We start from the raw sequence: 12,844 nt of genomic DNA on the forward strand, positions 1-12,844 counted from the left end.
ACTTGATCACTTATACTCTCCTAATTACTTAGCTGGTCTCAGTTGAACTGGACAGAACTGACTCAAGACAGATTAAAGTGGCGCAGCCTCATCAGCGGGGGTGCTGAGCCAGCAGATAAAAAGCGTACGAAGGGAAAACGTCTAATGTGTAAATCCCGCTTAGTCATGCAGCACCTCATCGACCTCTGCTGACATCATGTGCTTCACTCGGTGCAGACACTTTCGTGCTCTGATTAGTCTCCTGAGCCACCTCCGAACTAACGGAACGTAAGTAACGGCCAGCATCATGGAAGAAGTCGTGGTCATCGGAATGAAAACAAATACAGTATAGAAAAATTGGTTATTTTATCGGCCTTCGCAAATAAAGGTGTAAGAAGTCATGGTCATCGGAATGAAAACAAATACAGTATAGAAAGATTGGTTATTTTATCGGCCTTTGCGACAAAGGTGTAATAGACCATCGCGTAGCTTGAGGTTCCATTGCAATTAAATGATGAATTGACGATGAATGAAGAAGTATTTGTGTTCGAGGCACGAGAACGCAGCCCCTAATTTCTGTTGGGCGTTCCGTGCATTATTGGGTGTCCTGTGCAACTAATAAGCGAAGATCATTAGTTTGTGTCGACACACATTTGCCTCGCTTTGAGGTGCTTTATGGCCTACTAACTCACATGGTGATTCGCTGGAAAGTGCGTCACAGGCTATAAGCTTGCTGACACCTACACTGGTTGGCGTTCAAGGAATTGTATCTTTATTGAGGAAGTACCGAAAGCTCAGCAGTAAGCACGTGTCATGTGATCATCTGGATCATGTGGATGTTAGACTTGTGTTATGATGTAATGAGGTTTCTAAAGCAACGGTTGTTTTCGAGTATGTGTCAGCTAAAGAATAAAGTCCAGAAAAATCCTCTGTTATTTTGGTTCATACTTGCCTCATTCATTTTCCCATTGACTGTTAACAAAACTGTGCCTTTCGTGGGATTATGTACTGCCTTTTTCTTCAACTCTCCTAATTCGTCCACCTGGTCATTATTCCATTACGTCACCACCAGAATTTTATCGGGTCAATTGCAGTGAGGTGATATTAAAACTAAGTATCACAAATCATCTTTTCTCATACTTAATTCATTCAGGGGGAAAACAAAGCAAAATTGTTGTGGTTTTTTTTCTGTTACCTTTCGACAGGACAACAATCTAACTAAAGGTATCGTGGGGTCTCATCCCCTGTGCGCGCCTCAACCTAATATCAAATCTTCTCTCACCCCAAAAAACACGTAAATGGCGACTGGGTACGAGTCTGAAGGCCGGCTATGAAAGGCTATGTATTATTTGAGCCTAGAGTCCCAAACAATTGTTGCATAGCTCCTTGAAATTACTAAAGTCCACATTATCCTGGGTCGTCGCAGTTGTAATAGCAACTGAATTAAAACATTTTCAACTTAACTTTATTAACTGCGACGATCATATCTGCATTTAGGTTTTTGTACTTCCTCGATTCAAATCATCATCTTCATTTATCAGTATCTAAAAAGGTCTATTACTTTCCTGATGAGCTGCCTCGTAGCGTTGTCATCTATAGACTAAATGCATTATTCGCTACGTTTTGACCTCAACCGAACTATGACAAAGCAATATTCACTGAATATGTGAGTTTGGGCAGCGCAAACTCTGTATGTGTGGTGTAGATCTGTAACAAGAGCATTGAGAAATAATCTTAAAACACAAAACAAGACAACGGCGAAAGAAAATGTTGATCTTACTTCGTACATACTCCTATGCCTGAATCATAATTTTCATTTGTTGATTTAATTTTAAATCTATTTCGTGCAGTTAACAGGAAGTGAGCTATATTTAAACCATAGAGCGTTTTCATATGACGTCATGGCGGACACATTGGTGTACAAAAAAAATTAAAAAGGTGGCATGTGGGATTGAAGTCTTTCCTCTTGTAAAAAAGTTTCCTTTCTTCCAAGAAATTTGCATAACCCTGAGTGAATTGGCAGAAGACACCTTACACATCATTTATATCTTTCAAGTCACCACCGTAAAACCCCAGAAGTGTAATTTTATGTCAATTAAAAATTAATGCTGAAATGCCTCTCTGTATGATCTGTCAGATACTTTCTCATTCCTTAGATGCATTTTCAAAAATGATTAGATTTAATTTAACGGCTCCTGTTGCTTTCTAGCGGTAAACACTATAACAGTCCTTCAGTTCACAGTTGTCAAATCAATTTCCTTAATTTTCAGCGCATTTTTTTACTAACATCCGCACCATATAGTGAATGTATAGTGAAAACCAGTGGAAATCAACAATAGAAGTTCTAGACAGGCGAAATCGAGTGGAGCAAATGATGAATTTACATTGTTTAAAATAACACTTACGATCAATTTACCCCTAGGGGAAACTGACAACAACATGTGCCAAGTCTGTCAACTGTTTCGAACGGTTGGACACTCCAGTAATGTCATGTACCAGTATGATTTTAAAATAAGAAAATTTTGCCGTGACGCTAATGGAGCGACGCTTTTAATACGTACATTTTGTTGCTTTGTTTTATATAAAGCTAAGGATATAGTAAACAAAAAGATATAACAAACAGAATGATATCCGACCGAGTTATAAACCATTAATTTGGTTCTCGGTTTTGTGCAGTCTGCTGTGCCTATTAATCAGTGCTGATTACGTTATACAAATGTGTTTTTTTATTTTATAGAAACGATCTCACCAAACTCAAAAGAGTGTTCGTTAACAACATAAGTACATTCCACACTCGTAAGGTGAGCTTGGGACACCTGTGGTCTAAAAAATACACTAACTTATGAGTACGGTAAATATCCCCGCTCTCCACTTCATGGTGACGCAAATAAATCTCCCAAGAAAGAAAGCGTGACCAAACTATTTCAAGATATATGGCTTTCTGCTATTGGACAAATCAGAATATAACAAGTAATCTGAGATAGCGAATAACAAGCTGTATTTTTAGAAACTGAGAAACCTATTAAAATGTATTAACTCTCTGTTCTTCAAACCTATTCGGGCGTGAACATTAATTGAGACCAAACAGCAGATACAATTTAATTACCCAATTTATGGTAGATACAGCTGTAGATACGAAGCTACGACTATTAAAAAAAGTTGTACCTGCAAGAAAAATAATTTTTCAATACAGTTTTTAATGGGTAGACTAACTGAACAGTGGTTGGAAACCAGGAGAAATTGTAAATATTTGTTTTATCGTGCTCTCTGTTGGAATGTTTAGTGAATACTTGATTTCATTACCCTGTAACACTTGATTTATTTTTACATATTTTCTTCAGTCCAGAACCCCCATGCCTCAGTATGTCAAAAGAGACGTCAAACGGTAAGCTCTTTCGCCTTACTTTAAAACGGCAAAAATAGTGTAATTCCATTAACAATTAGTTTTTTATTGATAAACAGTCATGTAATTAAGGTAAACTGCTAACAAAATTTTGGTTAAATTAAATACATGCACACCAAGTTATTCTCTGTCGAGTAATGCTGTTAACGTTGTCAATTAATGATTAGACTTTTGATATCAATTTTACGGGTAAGGACGCCTTTTTCACCGTTGCCGTTCAATTTTATCAATTTTTTTGTTTTCTTTAACAATAGTACAGAGTAACAGACAGTCATATTTTTAATTTTATTTAGCTGCCCAGTGAGTTAATATTATGTTGACTTGGTTACAAGTCTTTCTTGTTTTGTCGCTTAAATTTAACTGATATAAATCGCGAGCAAACGAGTATCGTTCTTGTGAAAAGCTAGGATTCCCCGCAGAAAATTTGTAAGTGCTCCGTGTAAAAATGTTCCGTCAATATTCGATATTTAACATCTACAACAGTGCTCTAGCTTCCTTTGCACAAAATTTGTTTAAACTTTTTTTTTTTATCCAGTAGATATGGTCATGGAGAATAGGGTTTACAATGTAGGCCTAGACCACCGCGCAAACATTGAGAACTACAATCTCAGTCAATTGTTGTTTTCCGCTGATGTCCTCCCAATGTTGGTGTAAAGATTTCGTGAGACAAGATTTGGACTAAGAGGAGACAGCCAGGAAGGAAACATAAGATATCGAGCATTGATCAAGGTAAACAGGACAAAACAAGAACAAATTTAGTCAATTAAGGAAAATTTTGGATGAATCAAAAAATTATTTTCTTTGGAATACTGTGGATAATACTGTAAAAAAGACAACTGACATCAATTTTACCGGTAACAACATTTTTTTGGAGAAAATACCTTAATTTATCACCATCGTCGATCTAATTTTATTCAACAAAATAGCGTGAACCGAAATTCAAATTATCATTTTATTTACTTACCTTTTCAAGGGAACTATAAAATGTTTTTGAATTTATGTCGATGCGGTCAATAAGATTTTCCGGTTTGGTCACTAATACATTGATCTAACTCCTGTCAGGAACCGATTATTGTTCCTTAATTTAGACCTTGTCACGGTTTTCGACGCTATCTTGACGAATGGGGAAACGCGTGAGAAATTACAGTGTTTGTATTAGAATCTTATGTCGAATAATCTCCGTAGAACGGCTGTTTTGAAAAAAACATGAATTTTAAACTAATGCTTTATTCCACACGATTCTACTGAAAAAATTGAGGGCGTTACATGCTAGAAGACCTACAACCACTTTTTAAGCACAGGTACACCCCCAAAATTTTTTAGTACAATCCTTTGTTTGGTAGCTTTAGTTTACTATTGATATTTATTTTAGAACAGCCGTTTTACGGAAATTATTCGACATTAGATTCTCATACAAAGACTGTAATTTCTCAAGCGTTTGCCTGTCACGGTTTTCGACGCCATCTTGACGAGTAAGGTCCATTCAAGGTTTTTCTGTAAATCGTCTGTGATTATTCGATGTTTCTTGGAATCCCAAGGCGATTTCCAAAATTATTCTGTTTTTGTACTCACCAAATTTGAAAGCATAAAATTACACTAAATTTCCACCAACGGCTTTGACAGCTCTAAATGACCTAAATCAGTATACACTGAAGAAATATTCTAGATATTTCAGTAATTGTTAGGTTAAATTTAATAACACTTAATCAATTTTCAAACTCACTATTTTTGAGGTTACACAATTTCAAAACATAGTTTCAGTCCACACCATAAGTTTCAAAATCCCCAGCCTATCATTGGCGACCATATGCGCCAAAACTAATTCTGGTCTCCCTGTTATGCGTAAGCTCTTCAATGTGGGCCTTAATTTAGTTTTCGTTATGGTAAAGCTGTCTAAATTGATAAGCTGTAGAAAAAATCGTAAGCTTTGATATCAAAAGAGAATGTAATCTATTATACAAAGCTAACTGAGAGTTAATTCAATAAGAAGAACAAAGAATAAGCAATTGAATGAAGTCATTTCCCAATTCCAAAACTAAAGGCTTCCATACATGATTTCCAAAGGCGAGCAAGAAATTAACAGATGAGTACCATACATTCAATATACAAATCTTCCCAAGAATGATTCTATTAACAGTATGACAGGAGAACATGTTCTCTTGCAGTTTTGTTGTTTCATTGCGAGTTCACCTCGAATTTTCCGAGCATCGGAGAAAAGTCCCACGAAATTGAGTCTTTTCACAATTTATTCAGTAAAAACAGTGAATAGGCAAAAAAAAAATCCCAAATCCAAATATGACCTATATATATAATAGGATCGTTTCGAATTCCCTACTTTGGAAACATTACATGTAATAGTAACTCGGCATGCATACATGTATGTACTCTAGCCGTAGTGGATGATCCTTCCCACGCCAATTTTTGTTCAGTGTTTGTTTGCTAGATACATGTATGACCATGGACAGTAGAAGTTAAGGCTAAATGAAACACTTTGCTAACATCGAGGACTATCTAGTCAGAGCATTGAGAAGAGAATCAGCGCGGCCGTATCGAGTCAGGGCGTTTATTCGAACGTGAGTCATAATTAAAAATAGTTTTGATCAAGTATTGTTAATCAGACAAATGGCTAAAACGGTGGTCGTAAATGATAAATTCGAAATAGTGAATTTAAAGAAAACTGATATCTACAACAACTGATAAACACGACCAATAAAATAATAATAATAGATTGTGTTCAACAAAGCAACACATCAGCTCCGTAACTAAATACAAGTGACGTTTAGAGTAATACAGCGATTTGAAACAAAACTTTGTTCATTTTTACAACTCGACAAGCTTGTTAATTTATCGAGCTACAAAGCCAAAATCTTACTTGATACTTGATAAAGATGTTCAACAAAGATAATGGTTCTTTGCACAGCATCACACTCTTCGTACAGATATCAGGGGCACCCAACGACAATTTTCTGGAAAATATCTGTTCGGAAGACGATTTGAGATCTATAATTTTCGGAACATTTGTTGTAAAATTTCTTGCTTGCCTGCCTCCCCTAGGATTTTTGAACATATAAAATATGGTAAAATTGACCATTTTCAACGGATTTTTACCCTAAAAAGGTGACCTAGAATTTTCGGGAGCCTTTTTTCTGGCTGAAATTTTCGAACAGGTAAGTTTTATCCCTATAATTTTCGGATCACTAGACTTTCAGCTAGGAAATCCGAACAGATAAAAAATTTATAGGGGATAAAAATATGCCCATATCCATCTTTTAAATACTAAAACACGTTTAACAATGCTATGTTTAAGTGGTTTTGAACTATATTCTCGTTGGGTGCCCCTGAGATATTAAAAAAGCCGATGGAACTTATTTCTTAACTGACCATATTTACAGTTGTTTAAATCATGATTTAAGCCAAAACTGACAGAAAGTGAGTTAAGAATTTTGAAAATACAGAAACGTTTTGTTTTCTGGGAGGACTTATTTAGTACGTCTGAAGAAATAAAAAAGTCATTAGTAAGTTCTTGAACATGAAGCACGAAGCATGAACTGATACACGCCACTACAAATGGTGAATCATCGAGCGACTGTGTAAGATCCTTAAAGTTAACTTTCTACACTGAGATTATTTACTGGTTGGAATTAGAATGGACCAGAATGGATGATGGCCACTAAGACGGGAAGAGATCGAGTTTAAAATTATGAGGATAATAATGTACCGCTCTTTCAAGTAGAGGTCAGTTTAGGGAAATAATTTCACTATTTGATATCATCTCTCGATATCTCAGACTGCAACGTTTCTTTCAATTGTACAGTTATATCTTGGGTTATATATGAATAATCGCACCTGGATTAAAAAAAAGCAAGATCAACATCAATTTATTTCTAGTAAAAGTTATGATCTGTTGGTTACAATGATGTTGAAGGAAAACATGTGTACAGTAGGCCTTTCATTGGGCGCATGATTTGCAACCTGATATTTTCGCAAGCGAATGAAATTGTTGAATTGAAATTAGGAGACATACGTAGGCTGTTTAGCTTGAGCATGTTTTGACGAGAAACTTATTCAAACAAGGAAATTCTATGATTCAATCCCTAGCAGAGTGTTGGTATGTACAGTGCTCGAAGCTTTCTTGTTTTTCTCTAGCTATATTTAAATTAATTGCTTTTTGATTGAATGTTTCTTTATTTCTTCTTTCTTCCAGTTGTCATAACTTTCATGAAGACAGATCACCATGGCAAACAAGGTAAATCATATATGCGCCAAGCGTTCTCGTATCTCCTCCGGCCCGTAGTAATCAATGTTATTTCTAAAACATATTCGGCCAAGTAAATGGATCAGTGAGGGTAGGAATGACTCTTTAATATATAATGCACAGACAGATCTAAGCGGGTAAAATTATTAATAAGCTGTATTTAACAATCATTTACCATTTACGGTAAAAAAAGAGAGGATTTTCAGATTCCACTGATAGTATAAAACATGATTCATGTTACGCGTCTTTATCAAACAATTCTGCACGAATATAGTTGAGAATGATTGCAACGTTACTTATTTGGATATACTGTTGTGTTGACCTCCTCAAAGAGAAATTTTCAAATTTGGATGTGGATAAATTCTGTGCTTTATTCTGGATACAGAATGAACGACGAAAGAACTTATAAATGTACTTGTAAATCTTCAGTTTTGCAATCTGTCCTTGGCTTAATTTTTTCCCCACTGTCCAAAAAGGTGATGAGTTGACGGCCATGCATCCTAGTGAAGCTACTAACAACACTGCTACAAAAGATTGCTCGGCTGTTAAAGGACGAACTTGAGCTATACCAAGGGATAGATCTTACACATAATAATATTTTAATAAATATAATAAATGATGTTCTGGCTGGTAGATTCTCGACCATGGACCAATAGCATGATCTGCATGTACAGGAACTCAGTTCCCTAAAAACACAAAACACGAATTTCCTCAAGTTAAGCCAAAAGAACCAATCAAAATGCTCGACGTCTTTTAGTCGTGAGATGTAATGATTGGGGCATGATGTCGTTAAAACTTGTTTTAAAAACTTGAAAAGTTAAGTAATTATTGCAATAGCGGAAATAAATTAACCGGTAACAATAATCATTGCTATCATTTGGCTTTGGCAGTCGTAAAACGAACTTAGAGGTAAGTTGACTTCAAAATACGCTGTAACAATCATCGAGATTCCATTGCATTATTTAAACCGTTCATTTTTCCAAGTCATATCTTACATATAAAGTATATTATTATTCATTCAAAATATTTCTGAATTCTGAACAAGATTACCTCCTGTTTTTTCCAAACCTATTGGCCTATTTCTCAGTACGGTACAGATGTTTGTCCTTGCAGATACTCCTTAGAAAGTAGATAAAAATCATCGAGTGATATGTTTAGCGCATTTTTATAATACTCCCGTTCAGATTTAGTTAGAAATCAGCTATTTTGTTTTTGGATATTCTTGAAAGGCATTTCTTTCTTTTAGTTCACTCGTGAATAAACATCCTTGCGGCTTGACCATGGTCTAGCCCAAGCAGCCTTTTTCCCAATATACCAAATATAGTAAGCGCCAGTTGGTTATGAAGAATTTTTTTTTTGGGGGGGGGGGGGGGAGCGATTAGAGCCTTTAGTCTAGGTACATAACATCCTATTCGATCTCCTACTCAGCCTCATTCAATAATTGCTGTGTTGATTATATTCATTGAGTTTTCCTTTGACCTACTCAGGATATTTCATATCATGATCAAACTTTAATTCTAGTGCACAAGTTAGCCGGACCTTGATGATGCGATCACGAGTTAAAGTGACCACCATGTTGCTTGTACTGATATTTTGGCTCACTGGTCTCTGCTCTGCTAAGGACAACAAACCACCAGACACCAAGGTAACTGCATTTATACATATATCAGATATTGCCACTACACATTTTTTTATTACAGTTAAATAATGTTAGTTTCTAGAGACAATTAGGAATGACCCATTATATGTTAATTTAACCAAATCAGTCTGCAGGTTGATTAAGAAGACTACCAAATTCAGACGAAAAATAAGATGGTATGATTACTTGTACAACTTGAGAGAGAACATTTTCACGTTTTAAACAATCAAAATTAACATTTTTACAAATTATAAAACAGCTTCTTTACTGGAAAATAAATTTCTTCTTACAAAATCACAATTGACGATTTCGTTAAAAAAAAAAAAAATTAAAACTTGGAAAATTCCGGAACTACCTCCTCGCCTGAAGTGAAAGGCTAGATGACAGGTAAAATTGTGAAGAGCTACAGCAGTTTGTCGCTGACTTTTTTCTCTTTTTGGCAGCCTCTTCAATCTTGTCCATCCTGTAATAATGGCGGACAAACCGGGATGTGGACATACATGACATGCATCCCAGGAACCCCTGGGGCACCTGGTCGAGATGGAGCCAAAGGAGACCTGGGCAGCCCGGGGAAAACTGGGACCCAGGGACCACGTGGTGCTGATGGAAAGAAAGGAGCAAAAGGAGAGTCTGGGATCCAGGGTTCCGCCGGACAAAAAGGAGAGCGAGGGGACAAAGGCGACAGTGGAACGCCACGACTGGCTTCACACATGAACTGGAAAGAGTGTGCTTGGAAAAAGGAAGACGGCACAGATTCAGGACTGATATATGTAAGTACGGAACGTCACTTTGTTATCCGAGTTAAATAATATTCTATTAGCTCAAAGTAATTAATTTTTACTGAAATGATTGATTGCTATAATTCTGAAGTCAGCGCGCGGTCAGCGATGATGACGGCTGCTTCTTTTGAAGCTACGTAGTTTTCTGTTAAAGCCGGGCCATAATCGGTTTTATTACACTGTGTCCTTCTCCATTCTTAACTTTCTCGCTACTCTTATGTACATGAATTTTTTTTTTTGTCGAAACACCTTGTGTTAATTAATATTGTACAACTGATGTATTATTTTTTTATAGACTGGAGTAAATAAAAATAAACTACAATACGTATGCTGTTTCTTTATATCCCGTTTAGAACTGTGACTTTGTGAAGAAATACGCGGACACTGCCCTCCATGTCTACTTTGCTGGTAACCTCAGGGTTAGCGGATGTGACAGCTGCTGTAGTCGCTGGTATTTCACCTTTAATGGAGCCGAGTGCAGCTCTCCTGGAACTATTGACGGTGCATTCTACATGCAAACAGGCAAAAGCCAAAATCTTCTCCGTCACCGCCACATTGAAGGTCACTGCAACAACATTCAGAAAGGAAAGGTGCGAGTGGGATTCTCGGTTGGAAAATGCGTCACAGGACATAAGCTTGCTGACGCACACACTGGTTGGCATTCAATGAATCGCATCTTCATTGAAGAAGTACCGAAAGCTCAACAGTAAGCACGTGTCATATGATGAGCTGGACGTTTTAAAATAGAAGCGTGTTAGACTTGTATTATGTCTTTACTGGGTAATGAGGTGTGTAAAACAACGTTTGCTATCAAGTCTGTATCTGCTAAAAATAAAGTCCAGGAGAATCCACTGTTATTTTCAATTGGTTTAATGTCATGATCGCCTCGCTTATTTTCCCTATTGAGCCTTAACAACACGGTACCTTTCGTGGGATTATAAACTGCCTTTCTCTTTAACTCCCCGAATTCGTCCATCTGAACATTCCATTACGTTTCGCGACTCTTGAGTCTGAACTAAAGACTTTGCGGTTTCACCACCACAATTATATCGGGTCAATAGTTGGAACTCTAAAAAATATATAATATATCTGGCGATTGTTTCAGGGGGAAAACGACAAAGCATTGTTATTATTTTTGTCAGTTTAATTTTTCGACAGTACAATAATTTAGGTAAAGGTGTCCAATTTAATATTTTTTGGTCGGTTCTGAACCGTTATTTTAGGCTCCTTTTTTCAGGGGCACCCAACGGCAATTTTCTGGAAAATATCTGTTCGGAAGACGATTTGAGATCAAGAGTTTTCGGAGCATTTGTTGTAAAATTTCTTGCTTGCCTGCCTCTCCTAGGATTTTCGAACATCTACAAAATGGTATAATTACTCATTTTTAACGGATTTTGACCATAAAAAAAGGCCACCTAGAATTTTCGGGAGCCTTTTCCTGGCTGAAATTTTCGCGAAGGTAAGTTTTTATCCCTATAATTTTCTGATCACTAGATTTTCAGCTAGGAAATCGAACAGATGAAAAGTTTTTAGGGGATAAAAATATGCCTATATCTACCGTTTGAATACTAAAATACGTTCAACAATGCTATGCTAAGTGGTTTTGAACTATATCCTCGTTGGGTGCCCCTGTTTTTTCAAAGCAAGGTGTTCCTAGAGTCCTAAAGAATTATAACATAGCTGATCCTTGAAATTTCTTAAATTCAGAAACCATAAAAAGGGCAGCCCACAAAATGCAATGATGGATCCTTTCAAACAATACTCAAATGTGACCACAGCATATTTCAGGTCTGGAAAAATAAATGCTGTCATCCGGTCTTATCCTGGATTTATCAAATAAGACATGATCGTCGCAGTTGTGATAGCAACTGAATTAAGGCAATTTCAAATGAAGTATCGGCACAACTGCGACGACTATTTGTTCATAAAAATTTTTGTACTTCCTCCATTCAAATCATCATCCTCGTTAGTATCCTAACGTAAGATGAAGCTGCAACAACTATGGAGAATTGCATTGTGACTTAGTAGATTCCAGCTTAGTGTTTTTCTAAAGAAACTGTGAGTCTTTTGACTGGAGCGCGTATTTCCTTCCTTGGTTATAGGTTTTTAATAACTTTAACAGTGTTTGGACTGTTTTGTTAACACTCTTGCCACTTTGTGATCCGGCAAGACCATGGCTATTTTTCAGAGGGAGAGATCAAGCGACGACCGGAAATGCGTCTGCTGTTCGCAGGCTATGTTTAGCTTAGGTGATTGTACCTTGGAAAAGCGACTTTCGAATCAGGAAAATTGGATCTAGGTCTTGTTTCAGCGGGCTCTAATTGCATTGTCAAACCATAGGCCGATTTTTGCAGATAAGAAAGTGATAATTTGTGCACTACGTTTCATTCAGTTTGTTGTCTATTCCACTCGGAACCCTGTTGTTTATCGAACCAGGGGCACCCAACGAGAATATAGTTCAAAACCACTTAAACATAGTATTGTTATTGACGTATTTTAGTTTTTAAACGGTAGATATAGGCATATTTTTATCCCCTAAAAATTTTTCACCTGTTCGGATTTCCTAGCTGAAAGTCTAGTGATCCGAAAATTATAGGGATCAAAACTTACCTTTTCGAAAATTTCAGCCAGAAAAAAGGGTCCCGAAAATTCTAGGTGACCTTTTAAGGGTAAAAATCCGTCAAAAATGGGCAATTATACCATTTTTAGATGTTCGAAAATCCTAGGAGATGCAGGCAAGCAAGAAATTTTACAACAAATGTTCCGAAAATTCTAGGTCTCAAATCGTC

At 36.6% G+C, this 12,844-nt stretch overlaps 1 protein-coding gene across 1 annotated transcript; it reads left to right on the forward strand.

Moving 5' to 3' along the window:
* The first annotated feature begins 9,115 nt into the window (after nucleotides 1-9,115).
* On the forward strand, nucleotides 9,116-10,919 carry LOC140933998 (collagen triple helix repeat-containing protein 1-like). The gene is made up of 3 exons (XM_073383687.1): nucleotides 9,116-9,282; nucleotides 9,720-10,046; nucleotides 10,409-10,919. Exons 1-3 carry the CDS (start codon nucleotides 9,181-9,183, stop codon nucleotides 10,763-10,765), a joined length of 786 nt encoding a protein of 261 aa, XP_073239788.1. The 5' UTR covers nucleotides 9,116-9,180; the 3' UTR covers nucleotides 10,766-10,919.
* The last annotated feature ends 1,925 nt before the right edge of the window (nucleotides 10,920-12,844 follow it).

Source organism: Porites lutea, chromosome 4 (assembly GCF_958299795.1).
Source record: "Porites lutea chromosome 4, jaPorLute2.1, whole genome shotgun sequence".
Taxonomy (NCBI): Eukaryota; Metazoa; Cnidaria; class Anthozoa; order Scleractinia; family Poritidae; genus Porites; species Porites lutea.